Below are 22,511 nucleotides of genomic sequence, written 5' to 3' on the forward strand. Positions count from 1 at the left end.
TCGTGTTGTTGTGGTCTGGCGATGGAGGAGTCCAAAGACCTGCATATCCTTGGTGGAGTGGGAGGGGGAGTTGAAGTGTTGAGCCACAGGGTGGTTGGGTTGGTTGGTCCGGGTGTCCCAAGCTGTACTGTTAATGAAAGCTCTGATTAAAGCTGTCTCTTGTAGCTTAAACTCGACCTTCACTGTCTTCCTGTTTTCTCCCACTCAAACATCAAGGAAAACAAAGCTCGGAATCAACATCACCGTATAGGCAAGGGGTCATTAATTCTGCAGCAAGATTATTCAAAAATGCACCAAAGTTGGCCAGTTTGAACCTAATATCTGGTATCTGTACTAGTTGCTGTGATAATTGAGGAATGCCTACATTAACCACTGGGCACTGGGGTGCTGCCTTGGTCCTGGTTGAGAGAAGTGAAATCTGGCTATGGTTCCCACCATCTTATGACCCCTATTAGAAAAGTATTTGACTGGACGCAGGTTTAGGAAAGTGTACTTCTTGACGTGACCACGGGCGATAGGTCAGATTGGTTACAGATTGAGTACTAGGCCTGCCTTGTAACCAATAGTCCCCCAAACTACTATTGCCGTGTGCAGCTGCCATGTTTCTTTGTGTGATTCCTTTTGAAGATCAATAGACCCACTGCATGGTGCATACATCGTCTGCTCTCCCTTGCACTACCCAGGTTATGGGAGACATTTTATTGCAGTTCAGTAAGGTTGGGGTCGGGGGGGGTCAAAGCCCTGACTCTGGAAATGTTACAGTAAAAATAAGATATTCTTTAAAAGTAGATTAAAATTCAGCTGAATGGCAGCTTCTCACTCTCTTGCATTACCCCACGACTGACTCTGTTGTATGATTCAAGGTGTAAGAAAGGTCATCCAGGTCCAATCCATATAATGTACCTTGTCAATTCACTGGCTAGGTAGCTAAATAGAAATATGTGCTTTCGGTTTGTATGCTTAGTCAGTGAAAATTGAGGAAATCTGCTTATCTGCTCTCACGCACATGTGAAAAGTTTCCTTTTGAGATGACCTTTGTTTTTTAGCAGGTAAAAATCACTCCAGTGAAATGCCAGGAGGCAAAACAATGGATTGTGATGACTTTTTTTTTTGTTTTCCATCGAACTTAAAAGCACACTTGTTGATTATGAATAGTAGGATCAGAAAAGTAATCTGCTTGTTTAGAAAGTTGATTATCGTCCAGTAGGAGGGCAAACCGAGAACAGCAGACTGCAGTTGGTGCCAGCACCCACAAACCTTGTGATTGTGTTTTGATTCTTCTGTATATCTACATAATGCTGGTGTTCTTTATATCTCTCTCTGATTCACAGGTGTCCTTGAGCTAGACCTGAATTCCACGATATGCCCAGCCAAAACCTCTTCGGGATGCAGTTTGAAAATGCTCCCTGATGAAAAGGGGGGAAAAGCACCTAAAGCAACCTCCCTTTTTGCTCAAAAATCTATGAATGGATGGTGGCCATGTGTCCAAGAGAAAGATGGCGAGCGCATTTTGGCTGTAAGGACCTTCCAACATTTTCAAACCTATTTCCCTCTTGAAATTGTGGGCCTTTCTGTTGTCTTGGGAAGAATATCATCCACATCAGTCAATTTTGTGAATGACTACAACAATAATCATGAAATGCCCAGTTCCATTGGGTTAGGGCAGCAGTATTGGCTCATTCTTTCTATTAATGGGCTTTTGTGGGGACATCTAATTCATTTGAAGTAAAATTCACTCATCTTTAATGTATTGCACTCTTAAAGGAAGGCATCACTTTGGGGTTTGTAGACTGTTTTCTGACCTTTATTTCCCCTGACTGCATCAGAAAAGTCCAAGTCAGAGGTTGGGTTAGGTGCATAAGGATGACATTTGTAGAGATTAATTTTAAAAATCTGGTACTAAAAGCTGTAGAAAACAAATTGAAAGTGAAATGTTATTATTTTTGAGAGTTGGTATTTTTTAAATATGAATGAAGTGTATGTAATCTTTTGGATGCTATTTATGTAGATAAACATCAAATATGTGTTGCATCCAATATGGTACATGTTGATTTTCTAAATGACAATATAGATATGAGCTCTATTTCAACAAATTATCAAAAGGTAGACTTAATCTGAAAGTTGTGGCAAAATTTGGTTGCTTAGTGCAATTTGTTAATTTTAATAAATCTATATTATTAATTAATATCAAATCAACCACCATGAAAGATAAAGCAGCTTCAGGCAATGAATTGTTATGATCTTGTGCTTGTTTAAAAAAAAAATTAACAAATCCCAGTGTCTCAAATGGCCACCATCTTAGATGAAGCTATATTTATGGTGCAGGGAAACCAACGCATTTTAAAAGCTTACATGTTTTTTGCATTGACTAAAACCACTTTACTACATACCATTGTAGGCATTGAATAGTTGTATACAGTCTGGTCATTTTTAAAATAAGGTTACTAGTCATTGATCAGAGTGTTTTTTTGTAATGATCCCACTTTAGCTGTACTAACAAAACTACACCAGGTTATGAATTTTTAAGTGTATCTTTGAGTTATTTTAATGTGACCTTACATGTTTTTGCCCTGTGGTGCTGTTCATAGATTTAGACAAACCTTGATCATCGATTTTATATTTGATAAATTGCTTTGAGGAGAAGTATAGGCAGGATAAAAAAACCCAAAGGTTAGTTAAGTTTGCAAAGGATCCTAATTGCTTGCAAACAGAACCTTTTTGACTTTTATCCACCTCTTTTTCTCTCTCTCCCCCCAAAATGTTGCAAAGAAACCAGCCTTACATACATGAAGGGAAAACTTACTTTTCCACTACTTAACCAGTAAATTCTCTCACTGAGTGTGTCATGCACTGCAGAGGCAAAGAGTTCACACAAATAAATGTTTCACTGTCAGGTGCACATCTTCCCTCTGACAGATAATCATTGAATTTGTCCTGTACAAAGGAAATGAAGGAGTATCTGATGAATGATTCAACAGCCAAAAGCCACAGCAATCTGGCGCTACCATTGAGCTTTTCTCTAACATACAGTTCACCAAGCATAACCAAGGAAAGCCACTTTGGAACTATTTAACTTGAAATAGATAAAGCCATTATGGTCTCTGTTAACCCTTGAAAGCAATGGTTGAATACCAAGCAAGCATTTTAGATCAATTGTTCGGTTAACCAAATTGAGAATATCACTGAAAAAACCCTGTCCCCAATTCATGGATCGCATGCCTGCTTTTGAGATCAGGCTGGTGGCCTAGAAAGGATTGCAGAGTGTTTTGCTTTTAAAAGGCTGAAGTAATCCTAGAAGTCCTGTACTCTAAGGTAACCTACCACTTTATCTATGACTGCCTGTTCTGGTTAGATAACTTGCTAAAAGTTTTTTGTATTCTTTTTGTTATCTAGGGTAAAGTTGAAATGACACTGGAGATCATCAGTGAACAAGAGGCTGAGCAAAAACCTGCTGGCAAAGCAAGAGATGAACCCAACATGAACCCAAAACTGGATCCTCCAAAGTAACTTTTTTTTTCCCCTTGATTTGTTTTCATATATTTGTGACTTGCATTTTAAAAGGGCAAGAGTTGAGAAGTGCTGAACATTTTAAAGCAGAGAGGTTCATTTGTTTTGAACATTGAATGCAGGCTACTTAAAGTGAATGGGTGGGTTTTATCCATTCTTATAAAGTGTAGATTTTATTATCTCCTCTTATTTCATGTAGTCAGGATTTACATTCAAGTGTCCCATTGATTCCACTTTTAGATGAGCGTATTTGAGAGTCCTGTTCTTGATTTAGCTGCTGTAAAATAGACAGCAGTTCAGCAGTGAGATTATGCTTTGAAATGTGGTCACATGGAGCTTAGATTGGAGGAGGTAGTTACCTTTGTGAAATGTATCAATTGTTAACCTTAATCAGCATTAATCTGTCGCAGGCGAATTGGGGTATAAATTCACCGTTTGCTTCATCTGTCTCTCACCTCCATATTCTTGACACAAAAGAGCAAAATTAATTGGCAATAGGCATTCATCAAAAGCTTTGCTTTGCAAATTCTGGAACATGTGCCATTATAAAGTACAGGAAGTTTAGTGCTTGAATATTTGCATGTTTGTGGCCAGTTGCTTACACATTGGTACCTGGTATTAAATCCACCTGCTTGTTAAAAGCTACCACTACCCACCCCTTTTTATGATCACTTCAGTTTTATGAATTTTATTATTTCTGTAGCCCTTCATTTTGAATTTTTGCATTTGAAGTTAGCGATTCAAGTGATGCTTGGTGGTCCATGTACAACAAATGACTGAGCCATTTAGCAATTATGGAAGCAGTTAATGGAGCATTTTTTTCCCCTTCATGCTTGACAAATTGCCGCAAGCATCATGAATTTAGCACTGTTGGTGCTGGTTAAGGCAGGAATATGGTCAGGATACTACCATGGAACCCTTAACGTCTGGGCTAATGGGGGTCTCAGTTCACAACTTATCTAGAGGGTGGAAGTGAGGACTGCAGTTGCTGGAGATCAGAGTCAAGATTAGAGTGGTGCTGGAAAAGCACAGCAGGTCAGGCAGCATCCAAGAAGCAGGAAAATTGACGTTTCAGGCAGGAGTCCTTCATCAGGAATGAGGTGTGTGCTTTGCCAGCATCACTCTAATCTTCAATCTTATCTAGAGGGTGACACATCTGATGAGTAACACAAGCCTGGGTCTAGTTGCTGTGCTGCAGTTGAGTGGTTTGACTGGTAGAACTTTAAACCAATCTACTACTGTAACCATTCTAGTTTGCACCTCCTGGTGTATGCTATAGGTTAAGATGTTTATAAGCCTATCTCAAGCGTGCTCAGTAACTACGGAAATTCAAAGTCATTACATCGTTCTCCTCCTGGTTAGTGGAGGCTTCATTACTGCATTTTGGATATGGTGACTTCCTTTGCATTCGTTCAAATTACTGTTTGTTTTCTTTTGGTTAAATCTCTGTTCCACGAGCCATTGTTTAATTATAAACTTGGCGTGCTGTTTTTCATATTCAGTAGTCATACTATGCTCCAACCCACTTTTGGTTGCTGAAGTCAATAGTAAAACCATCTTTCCTGCCCGGTTAACTGGTAACTCTGAATCTATCAGGGGCTAAAACCCAGACTGTCCTCATAATGGCTCAATATCAGGCCACATTTGTATGCATTTATTATCTAAGCCATTGGTTAGATAAGGAACTTACTTCCCATGGTTTTTAAGAGGGATAATAAACATGCCCGTGGTTTGCTTGAGTAATGGTTTCTCAACCTTATAAATGAGTGCTTTAATGTAAACTGTATACACTTTATCCATTAAAAAGAAAAGTTAACGAATTAATTCTTTACAATCAGCCGTCCAGAAACGTCTTTCCTGTGGTTCACCAGTCCTTGCAAGACGATGAAATACATCATCTGGCGCCGGTTCAAATGGATCTTTCTTGGGATCATAATACTGTTGTTTGTAGTTCTGTTCCTTGGGATCTTCTTTTATTCATTGCCGGTAAGTACATAGTGTGGGTTTTAATAAAGCTGTTATCAGAGTGAGTGTACACCAGTAAACTCTGGGCTTTTGGGGAATGAAATAAGCTAACACATTGGTAATGTTGTATTTTTCTGTAACTTCATATCCCTAACTTGGGGCTTTTGTTAGCTCAGAATCACCTTAAAATGGAGAGCATGATCTGTATGTTGCTGCTCATATTTGCCACTTTCAGTACAGAGTTTGGAGGCACAGAAAAATTCTTAAAGGCTTCTCTTGATCTGTTACTGAGTTCACAGAATTTTGTCTAAATGTGGAAGATGGTTCTTGAAGGTAGCTGCAGTAGAAGATGAGCTTAAGTTGTGTTTTGATCTGAAGAAAAATGCAAAGGCTAGTAATTTAATCACTAAATTATTTTAATTAAATAGGAGCTTTTGTATTTTAATTAACATTAAACCTATTTAATTTCCCTTCCTCGTTTATTGTTCAGTGTGCAGGCTTGCACAAAATTAAGTTGCCCCAATAAACTATCTACTTGTTAACTTTCATAAAGCTTTCTAATTTATTCACTTTTTTCCTCATGATGGTTAATGTTTTTGGTCATTTTTAGTGCACAGTCACAAGTAACAGTGGAATTTCAAGAGCAAGCCTGATTTTTGTTGTAATGCAATTGTACTTTTACTCCCACCCTCACTGTTCATTACCATCCTGTTTTCCTCTGACCTTTAACGAAGAATGTGGGTTCCTCAGCCCTCATTGACATGCTCTATTGACTAACAAGTAATCTACTTAGTGAGAGACAGGATATGTCTCCTTGAGATCTCTTTTATGATCCAGCCATTAAAATAGAGACCAGCAGTTGCAGGTTACCGGAGGCTTGAGTTTGCAATTAGAGTTTGGAAGTTAGTAAAGCCCTGTATTCTCATTTCTATAATTAAGTCATGTCTAAAGAGCAGAGCTGAAGTTTTTTGCAACTTTTTAATAAAAAAAAACAATTGTAACTTTTTTTTTTAAACAAGTGCAGAGGTGCACTCTAAACTGTCCTCGCTGGGATAAGCTGAACTTACTTGACCGATTTTAAATTGGAGACACTTTACATAATCTATTCATGCACCACCAGCGATACAAGAGTTAACGTCAGTAGGCAAGTTCCCCATTATCTTAGCATTTTCAATTAAATACACCAAATTGCCAATGGCATGTGGTATAAAGTATAGCTACAATAATGTTGGACGAGCTGCAATTACATTGATTTACTCTAAACTATGTTCAGTTCATTGGGTAGAAAAAAAGGAGATTGGAGTTTAAGAATTTCACTGGTGTAATAAATTCTGTATATTGCTACCATGTTAGAGCAACAAGGCTGTTAATTTAAAATTAAATAAAACCCTTCTGTCTTCCACATTGATGGAAGACAAAAGATTATGGGAAAGTTCTTTTTAAGGTGATAGGAGGAAAAGTTCAGCAGCATCCATCATGGCTTCCAGGCCTGCTGGGATAGGAGGGAGGGACATAAAGGTGTCAACACTAGAGTTGTCTCAGTAGTAAATCACCGTTAGTGGAGCTAGCACAGGAATGGCAAACCAAAGCAGCTGTTAGTTGTGCAGTGTTGGATCTCTCAATGTTGTGTTAAGACAAGTTCCCTTCTCATGACCTTGCTTTCCAATGCTGTTTTTACACCACCATCATCTCCCTCGTTAGCCTTATGACCTGAACATGGCTGTTTTTTTTTTAAATTGCTGATTAAAGCTGAAAAAATTTAAGGACTGCGGAGTCTGGAGGCTCTAACTGTTCGAACATCACGGGCTGGATTTTTTGACAGCTGTTTGGTGATGTTCTTTTCTTTATATGTCTGTGGTGACATACTCTGGCCATTTTTTCATATCAAGATTGAGACATTTTGTGATTTTTAGTGAGAAACACAGCTGCTGTTACTGTATCTGATTCATTTCCTTCTAATGCATAAAACTTAAAGCAGAAATCCTTTCTTATGAATTAAAAGTTTGCCTACTTGAAAGCTGAAGTTTTATATTAGCATCTGTGAGATCTATGATTGTGTGTTAAACTAATTTAACTCAATTAAATTTACAAACTTGTATATATTTTGGCTTTGATCTGCTGTGCATTGTGTAGATGACTAAAATGTAAGCATTCTGAGAAGTTTGCCTTTTTTCTATTCCTACCTGTAAGGTTTCTCCACCCTCACCCTAAATTCAGAGTCCACAGTAGGAAGGAAAACAATTGGAGATCAAGGTCTTTAGTAGAAATGTTTCGGGCAGTGAAGCCCCATGGCTGTGGATGTACATGTTTGCCTCTGCTGATGTCAGCCATTTGAAGCTGGCAAGAAATCTGCAAGTGTGTCAACACCGGGATTGAGGGGAAATTAGAGGGAGGATTATCTTGCATATTGCTTATACTGTTCAGTAATACTTATGCAGACCACTAAGTAAGTCTCTTACTTATCTGACTTCAGGTTAGGCAGTACATTAAGTTGGGGGAAAAGCAATAAGGTGATACGTACTCTTAACTAGTGCTCAATTGGATTATTAATTACATTATTAATTTAACATGCAATTTGTGTAATATTTAAATATGCCTTTCCAGAATGCAATTTTACCTGATTTAAGATACTGAAGTTCTATTCTATTCTGTTCTTTTAAGAAGCATGAATTCAAATAATGCTAGAATATAGACCTTTTTCAACTTGCCTTCCTGACTTCAAATCAGAACTGCTGCTTTGTGTCTCAGTATCTAAATTCAGGGCCATCCATTATAGCAGCAGTATCAATTCTGCTATTAGAACAAGTGGCCATAACATACAGCCAGTTCTTTAAGTTACAGCATGAGTGGATGAATTAACAAGTTGCTATTGTTTTGATTTAAACTATCAGCTGTTCATCAACACTCAGCTATTTTGGTTAATGATATAACCAGCCATGCCAATTCAGATGCTACATTGACCCACTGTTGAACTAAAGATCAAATTTTCTAAAAGACGTGATCTACATTTTTAAGATATATTGGTGAATTTTGAAAATGTGTAAGGAAAACTGAATGATACCATTCAATTACCCGCAGTAACCTAAGATTTGCATCCTAGCTTGCCAAAAGACCAAGTCTGCTCACTCTTGTTCATAGGGAAGCACTTCCGCAACACTAAAGAGCACCATCTAGTGGGGTAAATGAGAAGTTAGTTTAGTCCTCATGTGTGGGAGGCTATGTGACTGGGAAGAGAAGAAAAATAACCAAAAATTAAGCCGATGAGTTTTTATTTTCTTGTCAACTTTCATCTTAAAGTTTAGGAGCTGACAAGTGTTTGAAGGGCTCTTACCCGAAACGTCGATTTTGCTGCTCCTCTGATGCTGCCTGAACTGCTGTGCTGTTCCAGCACCACTAATCCAAAATCTGGTTTCCAGCATCTGCAGTCATTGTTTTTACCCAGTGTTGTACCAAGCACCCTTTATCAAATAACGTGCAAACTGAAGAACAGTCACCACTGGAAGTTGGCTAAATCCTGTATTCCTGATTAGTGTAAATGTTGAGACAGTCCAGGCTATATCATGGAGATAAGAAAAGCGTGTGACATCTCTCTTCTACAAAACTATAAAGTATGAATGAGTGTGTATCTCACCATCACGATTAGCACTACCACCTCACAGTAACAGGGGCCCAGGTTTGAATCCAGCTTTGGGTGACTGTGTGTGGAGTTTGCACGTTCTGTGTCTGCATGGGTTTCCTCTGGATGCTCCAGTTCCCTCCCACAGTCTAAAGAAGTGTACGTCAGTTGTTTTGGCCGTGTTAAGTTACCCGGTAGTATACAGGAATGTGCAGGCTGGGTGGGTTTGCCATGGGAAATGTGGGATTATGTGGATAGGGTGGGAGAGCTGGGTCTGGGTGGGATGCTGTTCAGAGGTTTGGTGCAGACTTGATGGGCCAAATGGCCTGTTTCTGCAGGGTAGGGATTCTATGATTGTAATTTCAAAATCGGTTGGGAGAAAATTGATCAGAGAATAGACTAAATTTAAGAAAATGGATTTATTTAGATGGATCGCATGATTAATGTGATTGTGTGGTCTGGGCATACTGCAGTCACTTAGTGAGCAAAGCATTTCATCAAAATGGAGCCACACCTTTTTTTTTAAAGAAATGTTTTGGTTATATAGCATTCAGGCTATTACTCAGACCATTCTACAGTAGGCAGATCAGGGTAAAAGTCCATCTGGTACTGTATTCTGAAGATGGGAATGAGCTGCAATAAGTTCCATAAGGAGTGAGGGCATTTCATTTGTAATGTGGGTTGGCCTCCTGCAATCTGAGTCTGCAATCCAGACTAGAGCCGTATGGCTAAGTGAGTATGACTCCTCTATGTTGCATACCTCTCCATTCTGAGACTTTGAACTTGATGGCAGTACTTATAGCCAATGTTAAATGTTCTGTTCCAGCCAATGCTGCCTTGAGCCTGATAAACTATCTAGCATAGCTTTCCAAAGATAGATTTTAAATTGGCCACTATGTCACTCAACTGATGTAAACTTACTATGTGCATGAACCCAAACAAACTGTAAAATTAACTTCTACAGCCAAAGTAGAAGGAAAGAGCTCTGAAACTGCCTCACATTTCATTTTACAAATAACTTCAATTGTGAAAGAAGAAAACAAATTGTGGCGATTGGTAAAGAAAAGCTACTTTCTGATTGTGAATTTTTACTATCAAGGTGAAAGGTCAAACTAAACTTTTTCAGCCCACTTTGTCCTGCACCATCAGTGAAATCCCCTAATGGCTTATCCAATTGTGGCGACCAGGAAATCCAGAAGGATTTGAAAATGTCTCTGATTTGACCAGAACCGCAATGCAATCCAGTGAACACACAGTTTCTATACAGGTTTTAAATGAACAAATATGTAAAGGGATGCAAGGACCTTAACTGCAGTTGTATGGAATGTCATGAAGTTGTGTGGCCCATGAAGTAAGGCCATTGGGTTATAGCTGCTACAGTTTCCCAAGTAAAATGTTGATCTTCCATCTTACCATTTCAAGGTGGGTCTCCAATCCAACCAGTGGGAACAATTGAACTGAATAAAGCAACCGAGACAAAACATTGTATATAAAACGCCTGAAAATCCAGATTTAAAAATAGTTGATCTGATGAAAGTAGTACCATTTTTAGGAGCAGTCTATATCAAAAATGTCTGAAGTCTGCCATCATTTGAAAATTCATAAACCTGTAGGAAAAAGCCATCTGACTTACAATTTTTTAAACTAATACTGTTATGAATGCTGTTCAGAATGAGAGCAGGAGGGAAAGACCAAAGACCTAATTGCACAATAACTTGCTTTTTAATTCACTGCATACTTAGGTGTGGGCATCACTGGTTAGGCCAGTATTTATTGCCCACGTCAACTGTCCCTGCGCATGTAGTGAGCTGTCAAGAGCTGAATAGCTTGCTAGATCATTTCTGAAGGTGGTTCAGTGTCAATTCCATTATTGTGGCTCTTGAGTCACATGTAGGTGAGGCAGAGCAAGGTGCCTTCCTCAAAGAACATTAATGTATCAGGTGAGGTTTTACAACAATCATGTATTTTATTCCAGATGCTTCAATTAAATGTAATATGTCTAGTAGCTGTGGTTGGATTCGAACATGTCTCTGACTTTGTTCTGCAACGTCCATCACAAATCCCTCCAATAACTGGGAAAGGATGTACAGTTGGTATGACAATTTAATAACCAAAATAGATTTTGGAAGGAATGACCAAATGCCATTATTCAATGGGAGAGAGAATCTTATTGGTGAGCATAATACCAAACGTGCAAGCAAAATAATGAGCTTTGTTGCTTCAAGTTTTTCCAAACCTGATCTGTAGAAACTCTTGAAGCTCAGTTGAATAACATCAGCATTGTTTACTGGGTTCCACAGATCCACTTGTTGAATTACTGTGGACCAAGTAAACTGCTCAAAGTATTAACTCCAGTGGAGAGATTGACTAACAATCAAGAATGATTGATTGGTTGATTAGAAACATATTCATGGGGCTCTTTGACATCTTCAGAATAAAGAGGATAGATGTATCTTGGTAAACATTGGCAATTGAGAGACTGTTAGTGATTTAATATCAGAGGATCCTTTGCCTGAAAGCACGAGGAGTCCTATCAACCAAGAAAAAGAGCTATTGCATGATACAATTCCTCAAAGGTACATGGTTCCCATCCTAATAGAATATTGGGCCATCGTTTCAACCTCTTTGGGGCCCTAGATACCTTCCTTAATATCTGTGCATAAAAAGATTGGGTAATTAGTTTAGCAGTTCACTGCAACTCACCACCATCTTCTCAAGGGAATCTAAGGATAAGCAGTAAACTGGTAGCCAATCAGCAACACAAGTGACTTTTTTTTATTTAAAACTAAAGAAGCTTCCTGAGCTGTTCAAATAGCATTTAAATCAGATTGGTCTTTTGCCACATGATTGCTCAAGGTAGAACATTATTTTGAGGCATTTGGAGGAGTGCATTGTGATCCAACAGTGAAGAAATAAAAAGCAATTTACCTTTTTTTTTAAAAAATCATTTCCTTGACTGACTTTCAGAGTAGTTTGGATGATGGACAAGTTGGGCTCATTCTCAAACTGACCACTAGGTAGAGCTCTGTGCAGACTGGGAATGCTGTACAGACCAGGGGGAAAGATGCAAACTACTACACATCTCTGTGAAATGGAAAAAATCTAGTCTTGGAACTAGAGGAATTACCTGAGACCTGGCAGGAGAGCCAGGCTGGTGGGCGAGGGGTGGTGTGATATCGTCAGAGAAATCTTGATCGGTTTTTCATTAACAGCTTTGTTTGCTTTGTAGATTTTAGTGCTTTTCCCTGTAATTGAAACTTTTTTCCTGCTTCCCTACTCATTCCTTCTCTCAAAAAAATATTTGAGGCTCAGTTGGTTAAGAGGGGATGTAGTAAGGTTTTTAAAACTTGTAAATCTTTTCTGAACACTTTCAAGGATACTGCCAGGATTGGAGGGTCTGAGCTATAGGCAGAGGTTGAATAGGCTGGGGCTTTTCTCCCTGGAGTGTTGAAGGCTGAGGAGTTTATAAAACCTTATTAAAGAGGTTTATAAAATCATGAGGGTCATGGATAGGATGATTAGCCAGAGTATGGATTAGTGGTGCTGGAAGAGCACAGCAGTTCAGGCAGCATCCGAGGAGCAGTAAAATCGATGTTTCGGGCAAAAGCCCTTCTAGGGGAGTGTGAAACTAATCATCATAGGTTTAAGTTGAGGGGGGTAACCTCAGTTTTTAGGGTCTGTTCAGTGCTGCATATTTCTGACTCTGATTCTAGTCACTTCGAGAATTTCAAGCCTTTAATGGCAGAAGGCACAGCTCCTTGATTGGAAGAATGGATTTTGAGAGGCACAGTGAGTGTGCTTCTGTAACAGCCTTAATCTAAACAGCCCAAGAGAAGCATGAAACAGTGGGCAGATATTGGGGCAGATTACCAAGCATTGCAAAGGAAGGACATATGATAGCAAATTAGAGATTTAGGCAGGAAAATCCAGGGCTTTTGGCTCACCGGTGAAGGCACACCCAACAATGATGGAAGAATTGAAATCTGAAAAATCAAGAGACTCTTAATTAGAGAAACCGAGATCTTGAGTGATGTAGGTGAAGCCAATTTGAAAACCATGTTTTTGAACCATGGGTCTTAAAATTTGAGCTATCGTAGGTCTGTGCCGTTGGGAGTGATGGATGAAAGTGATTTAATGCAAGTAGTCATGTTCTAGATGACAGCATGTTTACAAAGGTTAAAATGTCAGGAACCAGCTAGGACTGGATTAGAATGGTTGTTGAGTTAATAACTGCATGGATGAGGGCTTCTGTGGTGGATGAGCACAGATGGCTGACATTAGAAGTGAGAATGAGTAAATTTGAAGATATGAATAGATCTTCAGAAGCTAATGTCTGCATCAAACAGGGCACCAAGTTTATGAACAATCTACTTCAACTGCAGTATATCCCCTCTGAGATAGGCAGTGAAAGTAGATAATGGCTTCAGTCCTCCAACATTTGTAGACTCTAGATTTGTTATGTTGTGATTCAGATTTTAGGCTGAGCGCTTCTGGTCTGATACATCAGGAGCTAATGAAAATCAGTCAGCTCAGGTGAATGCAACTTGGTACCAGTTAGGATACTGGTGGGAGCATTCTGGATCCGCTCCTATCTGAGGATGGGGGGGGACAGCCAGGAGAGCACTGAATAAAGACATGAGGGGTGGGCTAATTGAGGCAATGTGGAAACTTGGTCAAGTGTTACAGCTGAGTGTGTGACCTGGGAGAAGGATGAAAACAATGAATGAATGATTTCTTGTTCTTTGTACTCTACAGTGAATAAGTTTTTTTTTTTAAAAGTGCAAAACAGCAATTGTTGCAATAATCTGGCACTATTTTGAATTGTTTAATAATAAAATGATGTAACTGAAAGAGAGTCCATCTTTGTTCCACTGCCTCCACCGTGGGTCCTGAGCCAGCTCACCAATGACAGCTATACCACACCCACCACTGTCAGTCGTCACTCTTCAGATGCTATCTCTTCTCTGGGCCTGCCTCACCGATGGGTTGCTGATGCCATGCCCCATGCTGGACCAACACCCTCTCTGCTAACCAGGAGCCACCGCCTCACTGCTTACCAGGAGCCCCTGCTGCGGGCCTACCACAACCATGGAAGTGACTGGGAATTTATCATGGCGTGCACAGAGAATAACTTTAATCTTTAACTGAAGAAAATTTAAGACTGCTCTGGAAGTAGATATCCAACAAGTTGTCACACAATTGGAAGAAAGGACCGAGAAACGCAACCCTGTTGACCTTGTCTGGGGACTAGTTCCAAAATTTGGGAGTTCTGTCTCTCAGACTGGTTCAGCAACAGCCTGACACATTTGCAGTCATGAAGTTAGCCGTTGCACTCAGCCACCCTGGCAGCAACATCTGCGCGTGTCCAGTTCCGCTGGCAGGTTAGACCCAATAGAGGTGACAGAACAGTGGTATCCAGTCTGAGAGGAATTGCCCTGGAAGACTTCAACATTGGTCCTGCACCAGAGAACACCAGGTAAAACATGGGCAAGGAAGCTATCTGTAGATTACCTCAACTCCCCAGGTTGATATATTGTTGAACACCACTTGGAGGAAGCACAAAGCCTAGCAAGAATATAGAATGTGCTCTGGGGGCTTCAGTGTCCATCACCAGGAGTGCCATGCTTGGCAATACCACTAGTGTCTGAATTGGTTGGGTCATATGAGCATTGCTGCTAGACTGGATGTGTGGCAAGTGGTGAGGGAACCAACAAGAGGGAAAAACATTCTTGACCTCATCCCTTCAACCTGCCTACTGCAGATGCATCTGACTTTGAGACAGTATCACTAAGTGACCACAGCACACTCGTGGAGACAAAGTCCCACTTTCACACTGAGAATGTTGTCCATCGAGCTGTGTGGCATTATCACTCTGCTAAATGGGACAGACAACTCCACTGGAATCCAGGAAGCACTGGACCATCAGAATTGAGTCCTGGTTCAGGAATCTAAGGTTAACGTGCATACTCAGTTAGCAGTTAAGAAGGCAAATACAATGTTAGCATTCATTTCAAGAGGGCTAGAAAACAAGAGCAGAAATGTACTGAAAGACTCTGGTCAGACTGCGTTTGGAATATTTGAGAGCAGTTTTGGTCTATGGATCTGATTTTGGAGGGGTCCAGAGGAGGTACACAAGAATGCTACTGGCGATGAAGGGCTTGTCATATGAGGAGTGGTTGAGAACTCTGGGTCTGTACTCTATTTTAGAGGTATAAGGATGAAGAGGATCTCATTGAAGCTTAGAGTACTGAGAGGCTCAGACAGAGTGGATGTGGAGATGATTTTCTACTGGTCGGAAAGACTAGCATCCAAAGACAGCCTCAGAGTGAAGGGACGAACCTTTAGAACTGAAATGAGCAGAAATTGCTTCAGAGGGTGGGGACTGTGTGGAACTCATTGCTGTGGAGGCCAAGTCATTGAGTGGATTTAAGACCGAGGTAGATTCATGATTAGTAAGGGGGATCAAAGTTTACGGGGAGAAGGCATGTGAATGGTGTTGAGAAACATCAGCCATGATTGAATGTCGGAACAAACTTGAGGGGCTGAATGGCCTAAATATGCTCCTATATCTTATGGTCTAGCAATTGAAGTAATGTTTGCATTGCTTGGACATTGGTAATGGTAGATGCAAGTCAGCACATTTTAAAGTTGGGAAGACCAGGTGGAATTTGCACTGGTGTGAAATGGAAACAAGGTTTCTATTGAAGGGTCTGTGGAGAAGAGAAAGTGGAAATGTTCGTTGTGGATAAAATTACAAGTTAACCTGGTGAACATCAAGACTGGCATGATTGAAAGTGCTATATATCCAGATTAGTATACTAGATGCTTGGATTTTTTTCTTAAACTGCCACACAGCACTGATCCAAGTGAAACTGGATGAAATCTGCGTTGAATATGTAATCTTTAAACGAAATGACTATTCTAGTTATTGTGAAACCCAAACTCCAACTTGGAAATATGCATGAAGCAGAAAGAAAACCGGTAATAAGAGGTTTCTCCCATGTTGTGACCTTGAAAGTAAATGCAATTCAGATATTGAATTGGTCTAATGTCAGCGCACTCATAATTTCAAGTGCGTGCAGCACATATTGAACAAGTATGTTGGGTGTTATTTGACCATTACAGCTTGAGGTCATAGATTCTGCATTTAATTTCACCTTTTATATTTTGAGTAAAATTTAAGTTTGCATGTTTCCTTGTATTTCTATTAATTTCTTTTACATCCACTGCAAGCATTTCAAATATCCATCTCCAACTCATCTTTTTGTGTTGCATAATTCTTGGTCCAGATTTTGGATAGCTTATTTTGTGGCTTATCAAATTAAGATGACCAGCAGTTACACTGAAAATGTATTCTACTTTGAGAAATATTAAATGTGATGTTTGTAAGTTCAAGCTTAAATAGTGCTTTCACAGTAGTCAATTTTTCTAATCGTCTATCTTCAACAGAATTACCTATCCATGAGAATTGTGAATCCTGTCTAAGGAGTTTACGATTGGCCAGTCTTCCCACAGCAATGATTGTGTTGTATCGCTGGCCCAAGAACATGTCGTATGTCTACAACCTCATGGCCTCGGGTAGAAATGGACGGAGGTTAGGAGGATGACAAGATCTACGTTTACCAAGGTTAAGCAAGGTTCATGGGGTCATGACTGGGCCATTTATCAGTGATTCCATGTTAATGTGCTGACCCTGATGACCAGGACCCTGCTGTTTTTTATCCAGCATTTGCGCAATTGGCTGTTTGTTTAGCAGGTGCCTCTCTAGTTATGAAATACCAGGGGATTTTTTTTTGTGCATTTGAAACCGTGAACTAAGCAAAAGTGTTTTGAATTATGGCTATTCAAGGTGGTTGGTTTGCTAATCTGTTACAGTATATGTTTAAAACAACATGCAAATATTAAGGGACTTTTTATCAAACATTTGTAAAACAATTTAAAGAGCCAAGTGCCTCCACTCAGTCTGCATATATCCTCAGAATAGAAGAAACTAATGGTTGATGTTCTGAGGATTATGTATAGTGCAGCAGTGTTGTATTATGCAGTCTTCATGGTTTTAGTTTGGTTCACTTTTACATAAGAATGTGGACTGAACCAGCATGTAACTTAAATGCAGAATAAATCACTTAATCAGTGTACTTCCTGTACTCGAATAACTGCAATGTTAGCTGCTAATAAATCATTCCACCAGTGCCAGTGTTTCAGTCTTTATTGCGTGCAGTCTTGTTTTAAGAAATTAAGAAACCTATAATGTTTCACCGTGTATCTACATGATTCACGGTCTACTGCTTGAAATACACTTGCAATGTTTGTCAGGCTGCCAGTTCTTTAAATTATAATATTTATATTCTGAGATTTAACATAAATTAGCAGTTGCATTATGAAACTACAATGTATTTAAATAATTCATAGCCTAAAAGCAACAGTTTAAGATTACAAATAGAAGTTTCTTTACAGAATTAATGAAAACATAAAATACATAATTTGTTAAACAGTTGGACTTACGTCACTGTGGGGAGAAAAAATTATAATAGTCTGTGCAGGAAAATGTTTTCAACTGCACAATCTAGATAAAATTACATTTGTGAAAATCATCACAAAGCTTCTGGTTTTTTAATGAACCTCCTACCAAGTTGTCTTCCTGAAGGCTATTGTGTAATTTTTGGTAAACGGACTGTGTGTACAATATCTGTAGACACTATGCAAATCCAAATGTTGGTTATTGATATGTTAAACTACAGAGTTCCTGTGCATTGTGAATATAGGTCATATGTTGTATGGGAATGGTGTGAATTTTGTGGGCAAGTTGTCCACTGGATACAGCATAGGATTGGTTTTCATTGTAGGAGGCCCATTTAAAAGTTCCCAGTCACAAGCCCTGACTAGCTCCACTGTGAAGATCTTGAGGAGAATCTTGGCAAACTCTTTGCCCACACAACTCCTGGATCCTCCTCCAAAAGGAATGTAGCTGAATCTGCAGGATTCATTTTCTGAGCAGCCCTCCATGAAGCGATCGGGGTTAAACTCTTCTTTCTTTGAGAAATTTGTCGCTACATCATGTGTGTCACAAATACTGTAAATTACATTCCAGCCTTTTGGTATCTGATATCCCTGGAAATAAATATTTTCAAAATTAATTAAACTGGTTTTAACTACAGACAAGTACTTTGAATTCATGTACAACGATTGTGGGTGCTTTTGAGAAATAAATTCAAAGTTATTATTTTGGTGTTGGGAGGATGATAAGTCACCTCCTAAATGTTACAAACCTTCACAAGAAAATGTCTGGAATTGGTTGACTGACTGACTTTCCAGGTGGTAAAAATAGTGACTACAGATGTTGGATACCAGATGCTGGATTAGTGGTGCTGGAAGATGACTGTATCCAGGTCATTCCTCTGACTCTAGCCTTGTTTTTGGAGTTGCGTGACTTCCAAAAGGAGAAGCATAAAGCTGATTGGGTCATCAGTTTAGGTAAGTTACAATCATGTAAATAGATGTGTTGCTGTCTTTCCCAGTTTTATTGACTTATCAATTTAAATCAATATCAATCCCCTTCCCCTAACACATATGCACTCAAAAATGCAGAGATAGCTAAGACGCTAACATTCCCGGTCTCTCTTCATACCTGAATCACTCCTGCCCAGCTACTATCCTTGCAAATCTGTTCTGCACCCTTACTAGAGTTACAGAACCTCTTTCTTATTGTCTGGTAACCTAAGGTTATATGCAACTCTGTCATAACCTCCTTGATTGTATTTGCTTCCTTGACAACCAGGCATCTTCAGGCTCTTAACTCTGGGTAGGGCTAATTGATTACAATTTTAGTACTAATGTAATGTCTCTACGTTTAAACTCCATCTTAACTATAAAGATTTTGTATTTTTGTTTGAAAATGCAGAGAAAAACACCTCTGCAGCTATGGATTTACCAACCTGCAAGTTCTGTAAAATCAAAAAATGTTCTTAAATGTATAAAAGTTTTACTTTAACACAATTGTCGCAAAGATGTTATATAGGTTATAAGCATTGGTTTGACTCTAATTTCAACTTACATTTAGCACGAAGGTTTTTAGGGCCACACGGAATCCCCCAGGAACTGGGGGACTGAGCCGAAGAGTTTCTTTGATAACGCTTCCGGTATATTTAAGTTGTTCCAGTAGTTCCATGCTGATGTGGCTGATCTCTGAGCCGTCTCTGCTCAATAATCCCTGCAAATCCATGGAGAAGTCACATGTCAATCGAAAAAGAGAAACCGCTACTCAGGATACTATCGGTGGAGCCTCCTTTAAACCCGAGCAAACTCTGGAAACCTGTGAATGTAACCTCACCTGCTCTTGCAGCTCCCGCCTGACTTTGTGTAACACCTCCGGGTGTAGGGCTAGGAAGGTGACCAGGGAGGTGGCGGTACTGGCAGTCGTCTCGTGTCCTCCAAATAACAACTCGGTAGCAGATTCCTTCAGCTCCTGTTCAGTAGCAATAATAAACACACATGAGACACCTGGTATACCGCGCCTCCACTTACACTGAAGAGACTGCCAGAAAGCGCTGCGGGATTCGGCTACAACTGGTGCAAACCACAGGAATCCTCACTGTTTTAAATCAACCCGTAATTGCATTTTTTTTCTTCCAGACACGAAACGGTGAAGTTTGTTCAACTGAGGTGGGAAAGTCGGAGTGGCACTTGCTTTTGCCCTGTGCATCGGTGTTGGAGTTATCGTTAAGGGGCAGTATTGGTATGGTGGGGGACTGTACAGGGCTGTATTCTGGGTCAGTATTCGGGTGTAGGGTGGGGATAGTGGTTAGGGAGATCGCTCTGTGCTCTGCAGTAGAGCCTGGATTCTGGGGCAGTGTCTATATGCTGGGATTAGTGTTCAGGAGTGAGTTGGGGGTCTGTGTTCTGGGGTAGTGTCTATATTCTGGGATTAGTGTTCAGGAGGGAGTTGGGGGTCTGTGTTCTGGGGTAGTGTCTATATTCCGGGATTTCGTATTCAGGAGGGAGGGAGGGTCTGTGTTCTGGGCTCGGCGATACGGGGCAGAGGCTGTCACTAGATCAAAGATAAAAAACCGAAAGAACTGCGGCTGCTGGAAATCTGAAATAAAAAGAGTGCTGGAAAATCTGGCAGCATCTGTGGAGAGAAGTCAGAGTTAGCGTTTCTAATTCAGTGCCCCTTCCTCAGCGAGGGGCTGTCTCTGTTTACCTGTAAACGCAGCGGTTGCTCGCTCTGTTCCGAGTGCTCGATCAGAAGTTGCAGAGCATCTTTGAACTGCCCGGAGGAATCGCGTCTCGCCACCTTTTTCCTGATGTTCTCCTCGATTTTCGCGTGGATCACATTCCTCGCCTTCAGCCCCTGTCACCAAATAACGGCACGGTCACTGTTAGCGCACCGTTGGAGAGAGGGTACCCCCTCCAGACCTAAACCTTGCGCTTCTCCGGGCCCCGTCTTATCTTTCATAGACATATTTCTAACTAATCGTCCTCCGGGGTCCTTACCCGGTATAAGCCGCTGAACGGTACATCGATAGGCAGGGAGAAGAGATTACGGATCATTTCCTCAAAGGCCTGGATAAGTTCCCGCTGAGTCTGCGGGCTGGTGTTCGCGGGTTCGAAGCCGAGCAGAATCCGCATCGCGATGCCGAACATGAGACGCTTCATTTCGGGGTAGACGAGCACACAGGAGCCGCTGTCCAGCCACCGCCGGACGCCGGCCCGGATCTCCTCCCCCATCACTGGGATGTAATTCTGCAGAGCTTCCCTCGAGAAAGCTTTCAAGATCACCTGGAATTAAAGCGAATTAGTGAATGCGAGATCTGCATTGCATTGCAAACCATTTGCTCCATTATAAAGGGTCACTTTTCAGATGGCTGCAATGAGCACTTTTGACCCCAACCACTGTTTGTATCTGGGCTTCTCCGATCGTGGGTGGTGCAAATTATCGTGGGATTCCCTGTCCAATAATATTGGCGTTGCTCGCATGGAGGTTACTCTCAGTGTAGTGGCTTACCCTCTTTCTGTGTTTGTGCTCCGAGTGGTGTAGGTTGGACAGGCAGCCGGCCCCCAGGATGGTCCGTACTGAGGCAGGCCATTGCACCGAGACCAGCTTGTGCTCCCCCAGTAAGATCTGCTTCACGTTCTCGGCTCCCATGACCCGCACCGTCGGGTTCCCGAACAGATGGGTCTTGTAGATGTAGCCGTACTTACGCACTTTCATTTTCAGGAACTTGTATCTCTGTAAGTAATGAATACACGTTTATCGGCTAGGCGCGGGGTTTGGGAGCGGCTGGTGGGAGATTGGTGTCTAGTTTTTTGCTGGTTAACTATTGGGATTGCTTAACTAGCGAGGAGACAAAACCCCAGAACGTTATAAACTGCTTCTCGAACACAAGAGACAGAAAGCGAATCAAAATTCGAACGAGGTTAACCTGACGCACCGTGTGAAATCAATCAATTTGGCAGCCATTCAAACAAGACGAATGTGGGGTTTTTATTTTGCAATGATGCTCTCTGTTAAATTCCTCTGTTCCTATTAATGACAAAATAACTGTGCAAAAGGATTGGAATAATCCCTCAGTGCTGTACAATTGTTGAGCCATTTGCTCTCACTCTTTCAAAAACAATTCCTTTTTGTTACAAAAATTCCCTCTCGCTGTTGTCGACTTTACTATTTACCCACTCGGTTTCAGCCAGAGAAGTTGGTGGATGTTGTTGGTAGATTTGAGAAACGTGGAGATCTGCTATAATAGGAAGTTAAGAGACGGTCTCACCTGCAGGACTAGGTGGAGGGTCTCTCCTAGAAAAGGCAGCCCCATGGAACCTGGGGGCAGGGGCTTTTCACAGGCAGGGTCCCTTCCACTGACACAGTAAACTTCCCACAACTTCACCGCGAACAGGAAGAGCGCCAAGGGCAGCACGAAAGTGCACAGGAAGGTAGCACAAAGTGTAACCAAGACCATTTTGGCAGCCAGCTAGCCCTCAGTGCAGCCCTCTGATCAGCAGCGGGCCTGCCGTGTTCTCAGTGGAGCGAGTGACTCTCCCAAATGCTCACACTCCAGGTTCAAGCCTCCTTATAACTCCCCAGGTCCTCTGTCTCTCTTACCTTGGTCAGTTAAATTAGTTCACACAAAGTTCATCTTTCATTGTGTAGATTGTGCCATCCCTCTGACTCCGCCTGTTTCAGTGACGCTGGCCAAAAATCTTTAACCCATTGTTGGCCAGAAGGGATAGCACGAGTTAGATTTCTGACCGGTCTTCTCCCGTGGCTTAGGAAACTGTTACTCATTTTTTCTTAGCCGAGAAGGGAGGATAGGAAATTCCAGCTCGGAAATACGGGGTAAGCGATATCGGCCTTTACAATACAAAGTACTGAAGCGTTATAAGTTCTTGCATAACCCATTTCAGTTGTTTTCATCTTTGCAATGTGCTC

The 22,511-nt window shown here is 40.8% G+C and overlaps 2 protein-coding genes across 7 annotated transcripts in view; one reads left to right on the forward strand and one right to left on the reverse strand.

The window, feature by feature from the left end:
* myofl (myoferlin like) overlaps positions 1-17,284 on the forward strand; it is a 226,217-nt gene extending 208,933 nt beyond the window's left edge. For all 5 annotated transcript variants that reach the window (XM_043712471.1, XM_043712473.1, XM_043712472.1 and 2 more), the window contains 4 exons: positions 1,332-1,516; positions 3,394-3,503; positions 5,346-5,493; positions 16,538-17,284. In XM_043712471.1, coding sequence (XP_043568406.1) covers positions 1,332-1,516; positions 3,394-3,503; positions 5,346-5,493; positions 16,538-16,573 — 479 coding nt within the window. In that variant the 3' untranslated portion in view covers positions 16,574-17,284. The remainder of the gene's footprint in view (positions 1-1,331; positions 1,517-3,393; positions 3,504-5,345; positions 5,494-16,537) is intronic.
* Positions 17,283-22,301, reverse strand: LOC122561092 (cytochrome P450 26A1). 2 transcript variants are annotated; one of them, XM_043712478.1, is made up of 7 exons: positions 22,185-22,301; positions 21,093-21,317; positions 20,582-20,866; positions 20,289-20,438; positions 19,419-19,553; positions 19,143-19,298; positions 17,283-18,199 (listed from the first exon to the last, which is right to left on the reverse strand). In XM_043712478.1, the coding sequence occupies exons 2-7, from the start codon at positions 21,297-21,299 to the stop codon at positions 17,855-17,857; spliced, it is 1,278 nt and encodes a 425-aa protein (XP_043568413.1). In that variant the 5' UTR covers positions 21,300-21,317; positions 22,185-22,301; the 3' UTR covers positions 17,283-17,854. The 2 variants fall into 2 exon arrangements, with proteins under 2 accessions (XP_043568413.1, XP_043568411.1); XM_043712476.1 differs by lacking the exon at positions 22,185-22,301 and adding an exon at positions 21,853-22,161.
* Positions 22,302-22,511: the final 210 nt, after the last annotated feature.

Source organism: Chiloscyllium plagiosum, chromosome 22 (genome assembly GCF_004010195.1).
Source record: "Chiloscyllium plagiosum isolate BGI_BamShark_2017 chromosome 22, ASM401019v2, whole genome shotgun sequence".
In the NCBI taxonomy this organism is placed as follows: domain Eukaryota; kingdom Metazoa; phylum Chordata; class Chondrichthyes; order Orectolobiformes; family Hemiscylliidae; genus Chiloscyllium; species Chiloscyllium plagiosum.